The 21,371-nt window shown below is 37.3% G+C and overlaps 1 protein-coding gene across 1 annotated transcript in view; it reads left to right on the top strand.

Annotated features, from left to right (window-relative positions):
- The first annotated feature begins 691 nt into the window (after positions 1–691).
- Positions 692–21,371, top strand: part of SLC26A7 (solute carrier family 26 member 7) — a 69,241-nt gene continuing 48,561 nt past the window's right edge. Inside the window, exons 1-3 of the mRNA XM_075024365.1 lie at positions 692–881; positions 15,752–15,862; positions 20,006–20,178. Of these exons, the coding sequence (XP_074880466.1) occupies positions 692–881; positions 15,752–15,862; positions 20,006–20,178 (474 nt within the window). The remainder of the gene's footprint in view (positions 882–15,751; positions 15,863–20,005; positions 20,179–21,371) is intronic.

A 21,371-nucleotide genomic window follows, 5' to 3' on the forward strand; every position in this document is an offset into this window, starting at 1 on the left:
AAGCTTGTTACGCTTTGGTCTGAGGCTTCTGTGTATGATTTCAGCAGGATTTATTGCTACCTGATGTTCTGCATTTTCTACATAAATAAGCTTTTTGCTGTCATTTAGAAGACAAAACATTGATGGAGTAAAACAAATTTGCTAGCACCAGGGTTGCTAAGGACTTCATGCCTTCTGACTGCGGCCAGAAAAGCTCCCCCCAGGAGAGGCAAAGCTGCTCTCCTGGGCTTGGCAGGGAGATGCCTGCTCCACTGGGCACTTCCCGCTCCTATTAGCATAGCCCAGCCTATATCGCGCACACACATCCAGTAATACCTCATTTTGCTACTGGCCTGAGGCCAAAAGCACAAGCATTACAGGGAATATAAAGCGGGAGGTTACTGGAAAGAATCACAAACTAACGTGAGACTAGATCAAATTTTTGCAAAGAGCAGAAAATGTGATCTTTGCTATAAACAGTTCTTGCATTTCATGTAGCTGTTTATATGATTGAAGCATTTAATAAGTGTTTTTATTGAGTATAGTTAGAGAGCAGCTGCAGAGAGCTTAAGTGCTTCTGTTCGTGTTTTTTTTTCTCTGTAGTTTTGGAACTGCAAAATTTCAGAAGAAAACTGGAGGCTGACACCTATCAGGGTGATTCCTCAACTGTGCGCTCTTCTGAAAGAGCAGCTGCTTTTGGGGTGTAGGAATGATGACAGGAACAAAAAAGAAAAGAAGTGCAGTCTGGAGGAAGATCCAGGCTGTTCGCCTTGAAGATATCAAAGTCTGGTGTATGAGAAGGCTGCCCATCTTGAAATGGGTGCCCGTCTACAACTGGAAGGAAAATTTGATTCCAGACACAGTTTCTGGGATGATGCTAGCCATCCAACAGGTGACTCAAGGTACAGTTAACTCATTTCAGATTCATATTTTGAAATCTGGTCATGTTGAATTGGTCTGGTCTTCTTTCTTTTTTTTCTTTCTTGTTTAATATTATCACAAAGCTTTGGTTAAAACAAAGACATGCTTATGTATCTAATGTTGATTTAATCTAATTCAAAATATAAGGAAAAAATGTATAGTATTAACTGTTATGTGTATATAGCGGATGTGCAGATGTGGATACAAATGCCTTGTGTTATTGTAGCTGATTTCTGTGAGCTGGAACTTCACTATATATCCCATCCCTTTGACTATTTTTCAAAGACTTAATGTAGAAGATAAGAGAGCAGTAACTCTATTCATACAGTGCATGGTTATATACAAAGTTTTATCAGTGAAATGACCACCTTTTTCTCTATTTCATATGGAAAACAAAATATATCTATGTGATAATTGCACTGTAAGAGGTGCTGTTCTGGAAAAAACATTGGCATTATACTATTACCTGTGGAGCCCAGAGCACAGCAGGAAAAACTGACAACTTTCTGTGCATAAAGGCTGCTCCTGCCAGAGACATTACACAGGGAGAGGATCTGCCTGCATCCATGGCTTGCATACTTCGGCTTCTATGTTAATTTAATGCTGTATTACATTACCTACCACAACTCTTTTCAAGCAGCAATACAAACCAGGGGTGGAGCTAGACTCGATTTAGCAGCTTAAAAAAAGAAAAAGAAAAAGGAAAAACTCCCCAAAACAAAAACCTGCACAATGACCTGCAGAAACCTAAAGTCCCAGTAATAGGTACTTGTAAAGTGATTGCTACTGGGAAATAAATGCTTTTATCGGGTTTTGATGTGTCTTTGATAGTGTTACCTTCTTTTGGCAATATTTTATATTTGTCTCAGGCAAATCACAGCTTCTTATCTGCCTCAGATGGACTTTAATCCTTCCCTTATGGAAACTATATATATTATTTCCTAACAATTTTCCATATTAGCTATGCTTAACTATCATTCATGTTGTTAAATTATAAGCACTCCTTTAACTGAATTATGCTGTAGCTGGAAACAACTGATTTGTGTAAGTATTTGTTCTTTTAAAGTAATTAGGAACATCTGCATTGGCATGATTTAACTTTAAGAACCTTAATACTGTAACACTGCAAAGTATCTAATTTCACTGGTATGTGCATATACAACAATTGTAATTAAAATACTGCTAATAACAGTGTGTTGAAATTAATCAAAAATATTAAGTTAAACAGCAGTTCTGCACTGCTGGCAGTTTGAGACAGGATTTTCTTTTCAAGGTTTGTACCAAGAAGTAATTTAATGTAACAGATAAATTTAAGAAGATCCAGTGAATACAGGAAATATTGGTTTTGTTTTCTAGATTATGTTTAAGTACTCCAGAAATAATTTAATCCTTAGTTTATGCTGTTTAAAAGGAAATACATTGAAATACTTCCATCCTGCTGACCTGTTTTTCCTTTCTCTCTCCTCACTGCTTCTCAAGATTTCAGAATGATTTTAGGGGATGGAGAAGGAGGAGAGCTAGATACCAAAACATTCTATCATGTTTGTGGTGCTTTAACTTGAACGCAACGTATTTATTTAGACCCTGCTTACATTAGCTTTCTTCCTCGTGTTGTAAACCTTCCAGTTACTACTACAATCCTTTAATGCTTTCACAGAGAGGATTATGCAAGAAAATAAAATGTCCCATTTGTTATATAACATGAAGGTAATTAAAAGACCCCAAATTTTGAGAGGTCTTATTGTATCTGTTTCCTTCCATCCACAAAATAAACCAAGAAGTTTTGTAATGAAATGAAAGGCAGAAATTCTAACAATGGTAGGAAAAAATTAGTAACCAGTGCTAACTGACATGCAGAGCACAGTGTCATTTGGTTTTGCAGCAACATGTTTGAATAAATTCAAGTATATGGAAATCAACTTGAGTTATGGAAGTATATGGAAAAATCTGCACTTGTATTCATATGCAACAGTTTTCTGAGTGATGAAAGATGCATACTCCAGGGTAGAGAGCAGTCCAGTAGCTTGAGAATAATTTGGAAAGACCTTCCAACTGAGCTGTGTTTTTCAGAGTTTCCTTGTGGGATTTCTTACTCATCTGGCATTGGCCATATTAAGACTATTCGGGTTGGCAACTGCTCTGATCTGGTGTAATGTGTCTGTGTTCCAACTTCTAATCTAAATTTTAGATGATATAGCTGGCTTCCATTTGTAAAGGAAGGAAGGAAAGGGGAAAGCCACTGTCCTTAGAGTGTTGTAGTGAATGCAACAAAGATAAAGCTCCTAACTACTCCTCACAGAATTTTCAGAAATTGTTTCTGGTGAATTCTTATGCAATAGCAGGTTTTGGTGTCTGCCTTATAAGTGAGAAAAACAAAAGAGCAAATTAATAGAAATATCAGCAATCAATGTATGCAGATAATGTTTGTTTCCCAAAAGTCTTTTTTAAAACTATAGGATAGTTCAGAATAGCTGTTCTTATGCCATTTTTTATTTTGGATAAAGTTTTAAAGAGCTACTACCATTCATCTTCTGATTTTCAGGGTTGAAATTATTAGTCTCTAAATGTGACTTAAGCCGTCAAAATCCTGTAAGATACCTTCAAGTTAGCTACTTGAAAATTGAAACACTTGAACTCGTATATCGGTTCAGGTTTAAATGTCTTCTATCACAACACACAGAAACTAGAAACTATGTCCTGTGGTGACAGAGTCTAGGAATGGTGTACAAGAAAGGCATGCTACCTGAGTATTCAATTGTCTTTCCTTCCATATACAGTGTGGAAGAAATGGATCTTTAGAAGGTAAGTTGTTACCTTGCCTAACACTGAGCTAAGGTAAAACCATTTGCCTCTGTGCCTAAGGTGTTATCCTTACTCTCTCATAATGTTAACCATTAAAGAATATAATAATTATCAAAGAATCCATAAGAAATTATGTAATAATTTCTGCAGAGAGTGAATCTTCTGATGCTACTTTTCAAATGCTTTTGAAACCTGTTTAAAACATGCCCAAGTCATATTTGACCATTCAGAAGGACTCCACTGATCAATAGCATTTAGTACAACGAATGGATCCAGTACTGGGGCTGGGGAGAGGAGACCAAGGAGTGTAGGGAGATGAGAAGGAAAGGCATGGGATTATCTTGATGTGCTGCTTGGCATTTGTGATGAGTCATTGCTGAAACCAAGCAGTCATTCTCCAAGTGTTTCTATAGTTGTTTCATTGTCTGCTAAAAATGCCAAATTAATCTTAATTCATGAGTCCCAAAATTCACTGCTAAACTCTTCTGTCCTATTTATGTATTGAGATAATACTTGTATGGTCTCTGTGTATGTCCTCTAATTCTAGTCCTTTAGCTAATTCCACAGAAGATGGAGAAAGAAGTGTCAAAGATAATTAAGTTTCTACAAATATTACGAAAATGGCCAGTAGCAACAGACCCTACAAGTTCTAAAAAGTGATAATAGAAACTCATACCTTGTTAAGCATTAGATAATCTACATAGCAAAACAAAAAAAAAACCTCAAACCCATTCAAACATACCAATTGCTGGAAAGATTCAGTTGGAGCTTGTACTGTCTCAGACTGCGAAGTCAGTCAGCCGTGAGTAAAAACCAGTAAATGAAACTAGGCTTCATTAGTTCCAGCTATCATTTAATATTAGTTCCAACTATAATTTAATAATACAGAGCTCAACACCTTGTTTTTCAGAAGTAGAATCCTTATTCTTACTCTGATACCTAAGGTTGAAAAATAACCTTTGAATCTAAAATGACCTTTGTCATCTGGTCTTGAAGTTTCCTATATACTTTCACAGATAGTTGAGAAATTTGAGCTTTCATGTTTTGGTAATCACTACCTAATTCATCTGTATTCTCATAAATCTGTTATTAATAGACTAGAGCAAGATGTCTCTAAATTAACAAATAAATCCTTGATTTGCTTTTTGGACTAGCACTTCATTGCTCTCTTCCGTTTCCCTTCAAAACTTATTATTACCCCATCAACAGTCATCACATGAAGATTTTTTGTTCCGTTTCATTCTGTGTTCCCCACCCATACACACAAATTCAATTGCTAGTTCCATGTACATGTCTCATAAGTGTCTAATCTGGTTTTTTTCCTCTCCAAATTGAAACTGTGCTAATAAAAGAAAGGTTCTGCAGTGTAGGTACCTAGTTCTTAGCAAGCTGCTTTTACATTCCTTACTAGTCATCGACAATCCGGTTGGTAAGAGTTAGTGAAATTTATGGTGTTCAATCTGCTTGTGGGAGGTGGTGAATGACTGCCTTTACATAACTTTTTTTTCTTTCTCTTTTGTTCGCTCATCAAACTATCTTTATCTTGACCCACGAGTTTCCTCACTTTTGCTTTTCTGATTCTCTCCTGCGTCCTTTGAGGTGGAGTGAGTGGCTGGGTGGGTGCTTAGCTGCCAGCCAGGATCAACCCACCACAGGCATGGTTCATCTGACTAAATCTAATAATCTACTTTGTTAAAGTTGATTGATTATATTGGTAAGATTTCCATTGAGTCTAACAGGGGACTGGCACAGGTGTAGACACTGATAACTGTGGACGTCAAAATTTAGGTGAGATGTGTCTCAGTCATTATATCTGCGGCATTGTGCGTAATAAACTGTTCACGTTCAACATGTTTAAAGGCAGGCCTTACTGTTTTCTTTCCTGTAACTGATCCATTGACCTGTCACAATAATAGTAGAATTATTTTGTGGCTTTTTCATGTGACCTGCTTGTACAAGAAGCATACTTTGATCAAGCTGCGTCTGAATTTTTCTCAGTTTCCTTGCATGATAATAAGACGCATTATGATGCAGTCGTTCCTTGTAGCTAAATCTCATAAAGCTGTCATCATGTTTTTTTCTGTAGCCTTCTGAACATGTGCTGTAGCCCCTTCATATCTCTTCAGAATGCAGCTGCTTAGCTCATTTTCACAGCCTGTGGTAACTTTTTATTGCACCAAGGAAATTATTCATCTTTACTTTCAAGGTCTTTCATAGGTGATCTTTCCTGGCATCATTTATTCATTACCAAGCTGTTGATCCATCTCTCATTAATCCATTTTGCTAGCCTTCTTCACCCAGTCTTGTATTTTCAAACAAATAGCTCTGTGCCTTCTCTCAGGATTTAAATTATGCAATGTATGTTGGTTGGTACATCACAACTCAGTATTTGCTTTTGAATTGTTATTTAGAGAGTGTTTCTTTGTTGGTTTTGTTTGTTAGTTTTGGTGTTTTTTTTCTGGGTAGAACTATGCATACTGTCCACAAAGACTGGCATCTAGAAGCTGTGTACGTAATACTGCAAAAAATCAGTAAGCTTCTCTGACTGTCATGGACTGTAAAAAAAGTAAGTCTGGGTTTGTCTGAAAAAGTCTATGCAAATACATCCTCTGTTTTGCAGCTGAGTTCATAGCCAGAGAAATTATCCCCAAAGTTAGTCTGCTTGAATATGTGTATTAGTGTACATAATTTATTTTTGTACATCAGTTCTCTATATAGTTAGGGGACACAAATATACCTGAAGTATTTTGCTTAGGACATTATATAATGTGGAAATTAAGTGCTCTGCTTAACACCTGAAGGTGTTACATCTTACTCTTTCTGGATGTAAATCCTAATGTAGGTACCTAACATCAGACAATGTCAACCCTTCCTCCCAAGCTTCTTCCAGGATCTCACTTGAGGTTTTTATAATAATAATGCTCTTCTGCAAGCTATTAATGACCAGAGAGACTCCTGCTTAGAGAAATACATGACTTAATTTCTGTTTTGTCATTTGCTGGGTGATGATAAAACTTGTATCCTGTACACAGGATAATGTTTTCATTATAACATCTTGGAGCTCCTTACACTGTCCAGTAATAGAAAAGTATATGGGGAGGGAAATTAGAAACACAGAAGTGCTTTGCTTGAAACACAGAAATGACTCATGCAATATCGTGTTGACAGTTTGTGGTGCAAAGAATACAGGTTTTAATTGTTTGTTACTAATATGAATGTCCAACATCACAACTGAGGTAGACTCTTCCAAAAAAACCCCAAACACACAAATGTTATTTTTAGCCTTAGAAAAAAAGAGGACAAAAAAAAGGCATGGTACTTTCTGCTTAAGCATTTGTTCTAAACTGAATCCTCAGTACAAAATCAGAACTTTGTGTCAGTTTTCCTGAAGGATGCTGACTTTGCACATGTAGGAAATAGTCAAGTGCAAGGGTATGTACCTGAGATTAAACATAGAAAATGAAACACACTCAGATCAAGGGCTGAGATGCATAATCATCATCTCAGAATTCTGAAAGAATAAGTAAGTGACATTGGAGATCCAGTAACAAGTACCTTTAATGATTCTAACAAATTTGGAAAGATATTCTATGATTGGACTATAGAGGGTATAGTGTTGTATCCAAGTAACAAGTCTGCATTACAGATGAGGGACTGGACCAAATGCAAGCAATAGAGGTGTATTTCCCTTTAATGATAATAAAATAATATTTGTATGTATAACAATAAAGGATACCAGAGTGATTGATTCTGCTACCCCGTTCTGAAGCAAGGCTCTAGAACAGTTCGTGGATTTTGCTTCAGATTTATATATGCATTCAAAGATAACTCTGCTGATGCTCTCGGTTGGGGCTAGTTTTAATGATATGCTGGAAAATAATTAGCCTATATGAAAAAAAAATGGGTTGTTAGGTGGGTTAGGAGCTGCAAAGAAGATTATGACCACAGGTAGTGTTGACTGTTGATCCATTATCTGAAATATAGTGTGTAACTTTGCCTCTGTTCATGGAAGATGATTTCAAACTTCAGTAGGAGAAGAAAAAGCTAGGAGAAGGATCAGAACCACAAAGATTATATTTGGGAGAAGACTTAAATGGCTTAGACAGGTTATTTAAAACCTGAGAAGGTTTTTCCTTATCAGGAAAGGCATTTAAAGTAGAAGACACATGCAGCACATGAACAAATGAACATAAAGTAGCATGAATATGTTTAGACTTAAAATTAGAACTAGTTCTAGAAATATTCCATTAAAATATTGGGATAAGAAGATGTATCTTCTTATCACATAATTCCATTCATAGCTGTACTAAATTACATGTTCACCTGTCATAAGAGGGAACAGAACACAGGGCACAAGGGGGTTCCTTCATAAGTTTATGTTTCCTTTCAATATCTGCTGCTGCTCAAAAAACCTGGGAAGTTTTGAACTCAGGTGTATCTATTAATAAGTTAAGACAAATGTGTGGTTTTTTTCAAACTAAAATACTGTCACACTATTTCTGGATTTGATTTTTATCTTGCTAAGTTCCTGGTATTTGGCTGAATTCATAAACATTATGGTATTTGTATTGAAATAAACATCTGTCCATGTCCACTCAAAAGTTGCCCATGTGGAAGCATGAAGATATAAGATTTGGACTTTCAAATTTATCAGATTTGGGACAATAGCAGTGTTTGTAATTTCTTTAAAAATGTATTTTTTTGTAGTCAGCTAGTACATGGATATAATTCATATAGAATTTATATGTAGTGTTATACATTCGCTGCCTTTCCTATGACCTGTCATGAACAAGAAATGCTTTGGCTCAAGCGGGTTTTCATGGACTGTTTTTCTGGGGGGTGGAGGGCCCTTGAGACATATTTGCTCTAAAAGTGAAATATGTAGATGGCATCTGATGAAATCAGTATTGTTATTCCTGCCAACTTCTTTTTTATTCTGCAAGCCCAATAACAACTCACTGAGTATTGGTGTGTTTTGTGTGTTTTAATTAAAGTTAATTTAATCTCGAGCTGGATTTATTGCTGAACAACTAATTCCTTAACACTGGCTGGAGACCCTGCCATTAAAAAAATGAACTATACTGCCTTCATGCATTCCAGAACTGGTGCCCGGTGTTTTGGAAGGCATGATGCCAAAAACTTATGTATTATTTTTTTTTTTTTAGCTTTTCATGGAGGAACCCCAGCTGTGTCTTCTCAAGGGTGATGGTTGCCAGGGTCTTTTTTCAGGCTTTGACCATAAATGTTGACATAAATATACTCTGAGCAGACTAACTGGAGCTAATAATTTTATTAAGGGGTAGAGCTGTCTTGTAAATATACATCTGGCATACAAATAGCATGTGTAGATGAAATTGAATAAGCACATTTGGAAACAGAGCCAGAAAAATCTCCTAGAGAATGCATTGGAGAATCCATGTAGTTCGTAAATGATTTGTGGAAGAGAGCGTCCAGCTGAACTCTGTTATAGTTCTCCCATACAAAGAATAATGATGTAAGTTGATCATGAAATGTAACATGTTAGTAAGTAATTGTAGGGCAATGTTTCCTATTTATACAACTTTCCAGCAGAGGAGAAAGGCACTGATGCTGCTGTGCATGCAATATTTCATTTCTAATGTCTATTAAAATTCTTTCAAGTTACACATGTGCTAATACAGACCTGTCTGCCAGCCTCCTAGAAATGTGAATTCAGCTTCTGAACGACCTCTGAATCCTTTGGAGCCTAACATCTTAGTACGACCAGAGAAGCTGCACAGATGTGCGATCCCTACACCTGAGGGGTGCCTGAGCACCATGGACAGAGACTGACAAACCCAGGGAATGGTGATTCCCTGAAGGAAGAAGAAGAAATGGCTTCACCTATAGTCTTCCAGGTCAGAGAGATCAGGAAAACTCTTCGTGCTGAGATCCTTGGCCACCAATTTGTCAAAATGGTTGCCTTTTTCATGGATTTCAAAAAGTCCAGTTCATCTGGATTAAGGCCTGTCATGGGTCATGATTGGTCTTTGTTTCTCCATAGCGTTGATGCTTCTCAAAAGACTACCTCATAGTTACCTGCTTGCCGGAAGATTCTTATGGGTTTAATTCTCTGTTTATTCTTACTGAGATGCAGAGGAATTTCCCTATAATCTACTTTCAAAATACCTCTCTAATTATATTTTGGGGATGGCCAAATTCTTCAGGTATTATGGCTGACCAGTGTATAACAGTTCATTGTATTCTCTGTATAATAGTTTATAAAATTTCTCTGGTGTTCAGATATTGTGTCAAATTCATCCTGAAGAGGTCTAAACATTTAATCTCTGATTGTCTGCCAAGAGCCATAGCTTTTTTCCAGGAGATCCATTAAAAGAAAAGAAAATACTAGATATTTTTTTCTGTCTGTTTTTGGGTGTATCCAAGCTTTTTTATGTACAGAAGGGTTGAGCTGTCTCAAATAGGGGATTCATAAATAGGTCACACAGTCCACTTGTTTCTTCTACCATAATACTTGTATATCCTTTCTTTCGAACATCAAGATACAAGTGTCAGCATCTGGAGATCTGCAAAGTGGCAGAATAGAACAGTGCTTTCTCAAATATACCTTTGATGTAGTTGTCAGATTGTACACCGGCAGAGCTGCATTTCAGATACTGTGAATTCAGGTACTGTGACTAATACAGCTAAGATGCTGAATTGTCACCAGACTGAAGGAGGCAGTTGCATGGGAAGGAACTGCACTGAAGCACTCTTCAAAAAAGAGAGAATGGTTGCTAACTCAACATTGTGTGGTCTCTGAAAGATTCATGGTACATTTTTCAGAATCTGTCCTCCCATCTTGCTTTTACATTATTCATTTGCCTCAGGCTTTGAATGACAGAAGAACTGAGGAATGCTTGGTACTTTGGTACTTTGTCTTTAAATAAGTCAGACAGAAGGTACAATCCACGTGTGTAGCCCCGGCAAATGGTGCCATTAGGAAAGAGAAGTCTTGCAAGCATGAGGTGTATGTGTGTACCATTGAGAGAACCAATACTGAGCTTTCCAGTTTTTGGAGGTAAATGACATTATTTTCAAAGGATCATTTTGTGTAAATAGCTTTTAACAAGTCAATGCCAAAGAACCTTCCAGAACTGTAGGTTTGTACAGGAAAATTGTTATGAAATATAATATTAAAAATGTTTTCTGTGTTTTTTTTCTTCAGTAAAAGTTAGCTATCCTGGAGTTAGAAATGAAAGCCTGAGATATGAATCATTTGTGTCTGATTTGTTGGTTCTCCGAGAAGGATTGATAGGACACTCATTAAATATGTGTTAATTTTACATTTTAGGACACCTACAGGAAATACCTTTCTTACTACATAGTTCAGCTTTGTGAACAAAGGGAGAAATTGTCTTTTTCTGAAGCATCAGAGAGTGACCACAACTGCAGATGACATTTTGAGTGGGATAAGATGTCTTAGTGTCATTTTGGGTTCCTTAAACTTGGGGTCTGACCATCTTAATATAGTCACATTTAAGAATAAAAGGTTATAATAACAAAAAGCTATTTGAATATATACACTACCAGAAAAACTTTTAAATCTATAGCTTTTCACAGTAAATAGTAAATGATACAAATTTTGAAACTCCTCAAATGAATTATAGACTTACTACTTCTCCTGCTTCTTCATTTAAATTTCTGGTTTGCATATCATATTTCAAAAAACATGGTATAGCTTTCCTCAGATCATATGTATATATCATGAGTGTATTTCCAGATGCAGAAAACTGTTAACTTGTTGACCATACTCTGATGATTCATAGCTCTTTCTATGGAAAATATTTTTTTATTGCTATAGTTTTGGCACTAGCCTAATTAGCAGAAACTATCAACTTAAACTGAGACCTTTCTCCTGTAGTAGGACCTGGCCTTGTTTCTATTTGTATCAAGTTTGTTATTTTGCAGTTATCTGCATTTGACATTTACCAACAGTGGTGCAACATCTCTTGCTTTTCAGTGTGGTGTGCCAGAGGATTGTTATGCATCTGATCCTAGTCAGAAAGCATGGTTTTCAATGAAACTGTGTTGCACAATGTTATCTTATGAGAAGGAGACAGTTAAAACAAAGAAGCACAATATTAATGTACTGTATCTGAACTTACTGTTCGTTCTTTGTTTACATTTCTTTCCATGGAATTTATATTCTTATTTGAAAACCTTAATGTCACTGCCATGGAGGTTTCTCCATTTTACCAGTGAAGATTATGTGGGATCCGTATTTTATGATGTATTTCTTTTGAGTATTATTACTGTTTGGAATGAAAAAAATTAAAATAATGTTTCCTGTCTTATGACTAGTTCTTGAGCATATGGAATGCTTTGTAGTGAAGTTTAATATGAAAATTAATGAAATGAGCTGAAATATACTACTGATTATATCTTTAAAAGTGTTTGAACCTTTAGAACATTATGTGCCTAATCAGAAAGCCTGAAGTCTTTAGTAATTCTGTTTTATAATGCCTCCCTGCTCTTGCACACGATTGACATGCTTCAGTAATGGGAGCAAAAAGCTAACAAACAGAGCCAGGACTAGAGTCAAAGGTTGGTAATTTTAGCTCTGTCCTGACTGCCATGACCTCACCATGAAAAGAATGAGACACCGCTTCTAGAAACTTAATACAAAAACACTGTGAAAGGGAAAAAAACAAGGGCCAAATTTATGTTTAGATTATCTGCCTGTAAACAAGCGATATTTCTCAGTGACAAGTCTGTGAGCAAAGCAAAATTTCTATTGGATGCTGGGGGTTTGCTGGGCAAGGTAACCCCTTTTCCACAGTTTGTCAGGACTCATGCCAGGTTTCTGTCAGCCAGTTCTGGCCGTAAGGGTTCATTTGGGTTGTGGCTCTCTGTTCCCCTCAGCCCTGTTCACAGAGCTGAACTGAGACATTGACACAGTTTCTGTGTGCGTGATCTAGGGCTGGGTTCAGCTTCTTGTGCTCTGCCCACAACATGTACAGTTTGTGCTGGATCAAACACAGTCTGGCCATAATTATCAAATATTTTAGATTCAGAAGGTCTTAGGGAACATAAACCCAAAGTAAACACATGTAGAGAAGCGAGAAATGGCTTTTACAGCCAGATGGTGACAGAATATTTTGTGGTAGCTGAAGCCTTGTTTTCCTTGTAAATGTTGAGAGGAAAGAACAATGTATACTGTTCTTAATCTTGTATTAATTGGAAATATTGAATAGAAAAAGAGCTAGTGGTCCCTCTTCTGGAAATATTTTAGCTTGGCCTGTGGTGTATTAACATACCCTTCAGTTTTGTTTTGTACAATTTCTAACCTAACATCCTCTTGAACTGAGTGATAAAGTTACTTAGGGTGAAAACCTATTAAAAGTGAACTGCGTAGATTTTATAAGGAAAACTTCAAGGTAGAAAATTAACACAATGCAAGCGCAAAGTTAAAAATGATACTAACATAATCTGGTTTTGGCAAAAAGGACTTGATATTTTAAAACATTTCTTCAAAATTGTTAACCTTTCCTAGCAAAGAGGGAGTTTTTATGCTTCCCTTGTAATAACTGATAGAGTCCAAACCTTTTAAAAAAATATGCAAGGAGGAAAGCATACAAAGGAACTAACTGAGATGAGTTCTCTATGCATTGTGTAGTTGTTCTGCAGTGTGAATAGGAGGTTTTGGAAACAGGAATGTGTTCAGATGAAAATGTTCTTTATTTGTAATTCTTTGGTTAAGTGTTAGGGTATTTCCTTTATTTAATGAGTGAGGATCTTAAACATACAGAATTTTGCAGATCATCTTAACCAGAGTTTAGAGACTTCTTTCAATAGTGCTTCTAAACTACATACCTGGCTCAACATTCAGTGCTGAATTTTGTATATTTCCCTTACAATTGTCCACTCAGAAAGGTCACTTCTTTTCAGTTATCTTGTTATAATTAAAGTGTAGCTGCACTTATACTGGTTTTGCTATTTTTGGAGAGGAATATAAATTAGCCTTGAATAATGCTTTTTTGTAAAATTGGAATATCTGTGTGAGTGGAACTCTACTAGTTAGTTAATTACGAAGTTTTTGTTAGTTTTTGTTCATAAAATGGTTATAATGGAAGAGCTTTTCAGTTTTGAACAAGCCTTAAAAAGCTCTTTCTCCTTTTCTTTCTCTCTTTTTTTCCCCATGCTCACTTTTGTCTGGATAGGCTCATGCAGTTTTCTCCTGTGCTGTTTTTATTCTCCTCAGGCACACCCTTCTGTGTTGCTCTTGGGTCAGAATCTTCTTTTACATCTATTGATCATGTGAACATGGATGTAGAACTATAATTTCTTTTCAAATACCTTCCTGGTTCATGATAATGGTGCGCTAAGAGAAAAAAGCAGAAGTGATGATCAGTAGATATGCTAATTAAAAGGCAAAAGAGCAATGAAGTCCCTTACTGTTTAAAAGAAGGCATCAATGTTTTAAAACAGACATGTTTTAAAATATCTCCTCTCCTCTCCAAGTCACAACTGATGGTGCTGCTTAGCTGAGTGCAGTGTGGATGAAGATGATCTGTGTAAGATCCATCTCAGCAAAATCTTCACCGTGATGTTTTCCTAAGAACAGGTGAAATGCTAGGCCTTGTCTGCTTCACAGGGAACTTGACACTTCTGGCCTTTTGGCATTTTATAGCACCACCATGTGCTCTGTCACAGACTCAAATCCAGATTCAAAAAGAGAGCTCTTGATTCAAAATGTTCCGAATTGCCACTGAAAGCCTAAACCCAAAGATGCTCTTTGGCCCTTTCCATATTATTCAGACACTATACACCAGTGCTTCAAGTAAAAAATGCTTTCTGGAGCAGTCAGGAAAGTCTGGTGCGAACAGTGAATCCTACATATTTAATTTTCCTTGGAGATTTCAAATGTACACAGAAGGCAACTCCATTTCATTGATGTGAACCACCTCTGTCCCAGACCATGTGTGGTCATTCTCCCAATACACACATGTACACACTAGCTGAGATTGGTCACTCAGGTTGAAGGTGGACTTCAGAAAGGCACCTTGTGTGTTACACAAGCCAGTCCTGTCTTCCCTACTGCACAACATGGTATTCACCAAGATTTATGGAGAAACTCTGCCAGGCAATTTCTCCTACTCAGTTTCTAGGAGAAAAAACTGAAATGACAGTAGAGGCTGCTGGTCTGAAACAGTCTGAGGAGTCTCTCTTTCTGCTGACTTGTAAGAAGTCAATGCAGACTTAGATATCTAAAGTTGAACGGCAACCAAAGCTGCTTTGCAGGAATGTCTCTGTTAAGAGAGAATTTCTTGACATATTCTGAGACTTTCTAAGAAGAAGATGGATGCTGTCCTCTATAGCTAAGCAATGAAGGTAACTAGTAAGTCTGTGAAGTTAAATCCTAATCAATTCAGTTCATTCTCCATCTCAACATGAAAGTCAAATACTTTCTGTTTCTGGACTGACAGCTTTACATTAAAAAAAAAAATTAAAAAAAAATTAAGGATTAAAAAACCGAGGCACCCAAAGACAACAAACTCTGGAATATTTTTTTGTTTAAGAAATTAGAAGAAAGCAGACTGAAGGGGCTCCATCCAAACCAAAATTATAGGTTTTGAACTCTTTGTAAGAAATAACCATCTGACTGCCTGGAGCCCTGGCAGTCTCAAACCCCTGTTTGTGAGGGTGGGGGTGAAATGGTGCTACCTCCTCCTGTGAGGACTGGCTATTAAAAAAGAGTTTGGAACCACTGATGGTGACAACCTGGAAACATGGTAGGTGGTGCCATAGATTAGATTGTATCTGTGACCCATTTGTTTCTGCTGGTGATCAAGACTCAGAAGAAAGTGTGAGGGTTTTCATGAGAGGCAATAGACAAAAGAACCTTCCACAGTTCTTCCTGGTCCTAATTGTACAGTAGTTGACTTATGCTCTAGGTTTTTGTAAATGAAGGTAGGTTTTTTCCTGCTCTTAATAAGATTGTACATGTTTCCTCATTAAAGTAAAAAAAAAAGAATGCAGAACAGTCTTATCTTCATATAGTGAAGTAATTCCATTTAACTTTCTATAGGACTGGCCTTTGCTGTTCTGTCTTCAGTCCATCCAGTTTTTGGTTTATATGGCTCTTTCTTCCCTGTCATTATTTATGCCATATTTGGAATGGGACGTCATGTTGCGACAGGTAAGTGTCTATTTGCTAAAAATATTTTCAGAAATAAGGAATTGGAAACTGAACATTTATTTGGTTTGTTATAAGATCAATGGAAGGAAAACTATCTAAGACTAAACAGAAATAAGCTGGTTTTGTGCTTCTTTTACAACTATTTTTTGCCAGTTTAAATACTTTAAAGAGCCTCATTAAGAATATATTGGAGTTACTCCTGCCATTATAATTTAATACTGCATTGACACTTCCTTCGTAAATGTAGTTTACTAAGGGCTTTTGTGTTTTAACTCTACTTTAGAAATCTGCCTCAGGCTAAGTTTTTAACAAAGGGCTCAGCCAACAAGATATATGAAAACAGGAATGAAAAAATCTCGACTGCGTATTAAACCACAGAAAACACACATTACTTCTCACCTGTCTGAAACACAAACCCTGCCTTTCTCAGAAAAAAAAGGTTTCGTGCCTATTACCTGCTATTGTGTTAAAGCTAGAGATTCTCCCAATGAGTTCAGTACAGCTCCTGTCCACTTGCAGTGTAATTAGGTAGGCAGCAAAAGGTGCTCCCTGCCTACTATGCTAGTAGTTACTACTTTACTCTCAGCAGAGCCAACAGCAACTGCAAGAGTTGAACGACTTTGATCTCCTAATAGGTTGGTGAATGCCCTGTTTCTGACTCCAAAGAAACCAAATTATAGCTGAAAGTTGGAAACAATACTCATGAGGTTGAACCACAAATTCTTTGGTGTGCAGAAGTGGGCACTTGGTGGCCCCTGAAGTTTGCAGGAAGGATGAGACAGGCCCAGTAGCAAAGCATGGTAGGAAGAACCAGGTAAAGGGAAGCAGCTTCTGTGGCTGTCAGAAGATTTAAGCAGGCAGGAGGCATGTTCTCCTTGTGGAGGAAAAAAACTCGTGAAAAGAGAAAAGATGATTCTGAGTAATCACACACAAAATGAACTCTGCAGAATCTGATTGCTCATGTGTATGCACTCAAGTGTATGCAATGTTTTAGTGAGAAGTTAGCCACATACTTTGAGCACCTTTTTTCTTCAAAAATATTCAGTTAAATTACTTAAAATTGCTGATCAGCTATAAATTGTCACAGAGCAAAAGGAAGACTGAAAGTTTGTTTTACCTAGGGGCACAGAAAGTATTTGAGCCTTTTGATGTCTGAGAAGGTTCTGTGGATGCTGTTAGTGATCTGATGCTGTAGTAAGTGATGGAATGTACTCAGCTCATGTAAAAGAGAGAAGCATTTAAAAAAAAAAAGTGAAAATTTAGAATTTGGAAAATAATTCTAATTCTTAAGTAGAGATAGATTAGTATACTTATTAAAACATGAAAATATATTAAAAAGCTGTTTCAAAACTGAGTAGTTTAGCAGTGTATTGTCAGCAGTTCGTTGGTGTAAGATTATTAGGAAGACAAGAATCCATCATGCGATCACATGTTGGAAAGTAGATAAATAAGTATCTGGCTGACATAATTCTAGTAATGAAAACAGATGATAGAATGGGTAAGTACAAGCTGTTAAGTCTGTTTTATCCTTGGGAGGTAATACTGTTCAGAGAATGATTTGCTGTGTCCCACAGCTCCATAGCTGTGGATTCCTGCACAGTCCTTGGTGTGGAAACCTGTTCCTTTCACAGGTGTATATTCCAGAATTTAATCTTAAGAAAAAAAGGCAACAAAACTGTTCTCCTGCAGTCATGAGGATTTTTTTTATTTTAATAAATGTCTGTGACACATGCTGTTGATCCTTTCAGTAGAAATGTCTCATGCATTCATCCCACCAGCCTCGATTAAGGTGTTGTGGTGTGCAGGCTGAACTGGAGCTATACTGCCTGCCTCAGAACCCCAAATGCTCTGTAATTCCTCAGGTACATTGGTGATGATCTCTTCACCTACCAGCATTTTCTGTAAGATCAGCAGGGCTCTCCATATGTATACAGACTATAAAAGTGCCCTTTGTTAGTAAAGTCAGTCATGTTCATATGAAATGGAAAATTCATCAATGGCCCAGTTCTGTCAACTTTTACTCACTTGAAGTGTCTCTTCTGTGAGATAGTTGTTCTACTTTAAAAGATCACTCACCTGAGCAACTGACCCCTACACCTTTTTCTTGACTGTTTTTGGTATAATTGGCGCATCCTCTGAGACAGTTTAATCTGTCATAATACCACATATAGGTCTTTGATATCAGATAGAATTTTATGACAACTGTTATCAAATCCAATTTTATGTAAACTGTTTTTTTAAAAAATGAAAAAAGTAAAAAGGAGAGAACAGGTTTAAAAGAAAAAAGAGCAATCTGAAAAGCAAAATACCTACAAGTATTCTGAGTGTTGCTTCCAGGCCCAGGTAAAATGTGTATCATGATTCAAAAAAGAAAATGTCATGAAAAAAACCCCCTCATGCCTCAATGGGAAAATTAAGGGGACTGTCACAGGGAAGAGCTTGGCACTTGAAAACTGGAAAGCTTGGCCAAATGAAGTGAGTGGGAAAGCCATGAAATGTGGCAGGTCAAGCACACGCAGGAAGTTTAGAAGGGTAAAAGAAGGAATTTGAAGAATGCCATGGAAAGGACGATCAAACTGGTAGTTAAAGGTTCTTTAAATACATTAAAATGAGGACTCCAGGAAGCAAACTGGTGGGACACCTTTCTGACAAAGGTGTGACAGGGCCACAGGATTGTTAAGTTATCAGTGTAATTTCACTGTCAGAGGAGCTCTGGAGGGAACCTTGGGAACTGCAGACTTGTCTATAATAAAAATAAGAATACTGAAAGATATGTATAATCAAAGTCTGTTGGAGAGGAGTTAATATGACTCCTGTAAAGGAAAATCCTACCTCACTAACTTCCTAGAGTACTGTATCAGTGTCAGTAAGCACATGGAAAAAGGAAATACTTTGAATATGAGATATGAGAATATTCAAACAGCTACTGATAAGGTTCCACACCAAAGGTTACTAAAGAAGTCAAGTTGCCCTTGTGATAGGAGAAAAGTCCTTTTATTAATTATTAGCAGGTTAAAGGATAAGAAGCAAAAGGTAGGACTTACTTGGTGGTCATTTTTCAGGGTGGAGGCGACCCTGGTAGGTTCCCAAGGAATTCATGCTGGGAGATTTACTCTATGAAAGCCAAGGTGAAGGTAGAACTGTGTTCCCCAGGTCCTGCAACAGTAGAAATAAGGAGAGCTCAATGAAACTAATGAGAGATCACTTTAAAAGACTTTCAAAGTATGGATTAAAGAAAATACTACAGCAGATGGTGAACTTCTGGAACCTGCTCCCAGAGGACATTTTGGAGGCAGAAAATACAAGCAGGTTCAAACAGAGCTTTGACAAATTCATGAACGCTAGTCCATAAACAAAATAAAAAAGGGCCAAATAAGGATGTATTTCCCTAACACAACAGCTATGGATGGTGGGGGATTATGAGGGGAATGGCCTGCAGAAAATGGCCAGGCTTGTGTGCTTTTCCTGGGTAACACCTCCAATTGCCACAGCTGGAGGCAGAATACTGGGTGAGATGGACCATTGGTCTGACATAGTAGAGCATTTCTTATGCTCTTAGAGCTCTGCATGAATGTGTCTGTGCCTTTTAATATTGAATTATCATCCTTTTTCATCTGTGTGTCATTAAACTTGCTTTACCTCTCTCAGCAAATAAATGCTTCTCTCATAATCTGCCTCCATTTATTAGAGTGCAGATTGTTGAGTTTTCAAACTTACACATCTGCTAACTGTAATGGGTGAGGTACTATATATAGTGTGTGAATTAATTGCCCTGGAAATTTGAATGCTGAACATTTGGGATTCTCAGACAAAAAGCTGTTTCGTCACATCCAGGATGAGTTAAAAGCATTTCTGGTAACTTGAAATCATTGTGAATTGTTGTGTTCAAACCTCTTTTGTTAACGTGTTTAAATGAATGTGGTCACAAAAAAATTTATATGTAGTTTGCCTGTACAAATAGTATTTTGCATGAAGAAATGTGTGTTACTTAAAAAGATTACCTTAAAAATTGTTCTTAACATGACAGGAATGCACAAAATGGCACTTTTACTCGTAATGGCCAAGTTTTGAAAAAGAGACCAGGAGTGATGAGTACAGACAGGTATAGAATTATTGGCAACTAATGTGTGGCTTTTTTTATAGGAACTTTTGCTTTAACGTCCTTAATATCTGCCAACGCAGTTGAGCGTCTTGTTCCTTCAGTCAATGCTAATTTCACTACAAATAATAATTCAGGAGTTTTGGGCCTATCGGAGTTTGAAATGCAGAGGATTGGAGTTGCAGCAGCAGTTTCATTTCTAGGAGGAATCATTCAGGTTGGTGGCAAACAAATACTCTGTATGCTACTGATGCATTGCATTTGTGACAGCTATGACTTTTGTAATACTTTTTTTTCACTTCTCTGAGAAAAACTGACCATGGGTCTGGCCCGATGTTCATGACTGATGAAATTAATGTCTTTTAAGAATTTGTTGCTCCTTTGTTGAGATGTAGTAATTGTCTGTATACATGCTCCTAGGGTGTTGCAATATGAAGTAAAACCACATTCATCAGCTCTAATATAATATTCAGTTGTTGTTGGTGCTCTCTTTCCTTCTTCTTCAGAAAGAAAACATGAATCAGCGCCTGGTAAGCACTGACATATTCCTGAGGTTTTCTATTGCTCTTGGCTTGAAAAGAAATACTATACAATATTCAATAATTAAAAACAGTAGGGAAAATATCTTTAAATTCTCTTTAGAGTTCACACACCCATCATTAAAGCAAAATAAATTAGTAAAACAGATGTCTTCAAATGATTCTCTAAAGCTTATTCAAATGATCAGAGGTCTTTTAAATTTCTTCTCTTTTCCTATTCTGACCACAAGCGCTGAGTTCGTTTATTCGTTGCCAGTTGCTTAGGTCTTCAAATGTCTTAGGTCTTAGGTCTTCAAAAGGCTTCCCTCCTTCCTTGTAAATATTAACACGGAACAAATGTTCCAGCACTTGACACTGCAACGTCTCCTGGGTACCTGGCCTCCTGAAAGAAACCCAGACCCCTGCGCTTGGTGCTTTGGATCCCTCTACCACGCAGAGGATGAGTGAAGGAGCCCAGAATGGGGTCTCCAGTGGCCTGCATGCTTGGCAGGAACTGGGCCATATGCTTATGTTAGTAGGAAATATCAAGAAGCGTGGTCATTTCTGTTGCATTATTTTCATTCTTTTATTGTTACAGAATTATGACTTGGGGTAGCAGCGTAAGGGAAATCCTACAGGCAACATACAGAGTAGAGCTGATGCTGGTTGTGCCTGGCTGCTGCATGTGCTGTCCTGTCGCACCTGTGTGTGCAACACAACACTGCATCACCTGCAGGGTGCTTGTTACAGCAGAGTCCTTTGAGCACACACAGGGCCCTTCATGTGGGATTGCTGCGCTCACAGCCTGACAATCTCCTGCGTTGTCCCCACAGAGGCCAAAATGCCTCAAGCGGGAAGTTGGTGCCTGTGTTTGATCTAACTTCAAAATCCA

This window comes from Buteo buteo, chromosome 3, assembly GCF_964188355.1.
Source record: "Buteo buteo chromosome 3, bButBut1.hap1.1, whole genome shotgun sequence".
Lineage (NCBI taxonomy): Eukaryota > Metazoa > Chordata > Aves > Accipitriformes > Accipitridae > Buteo > Buteo buteo.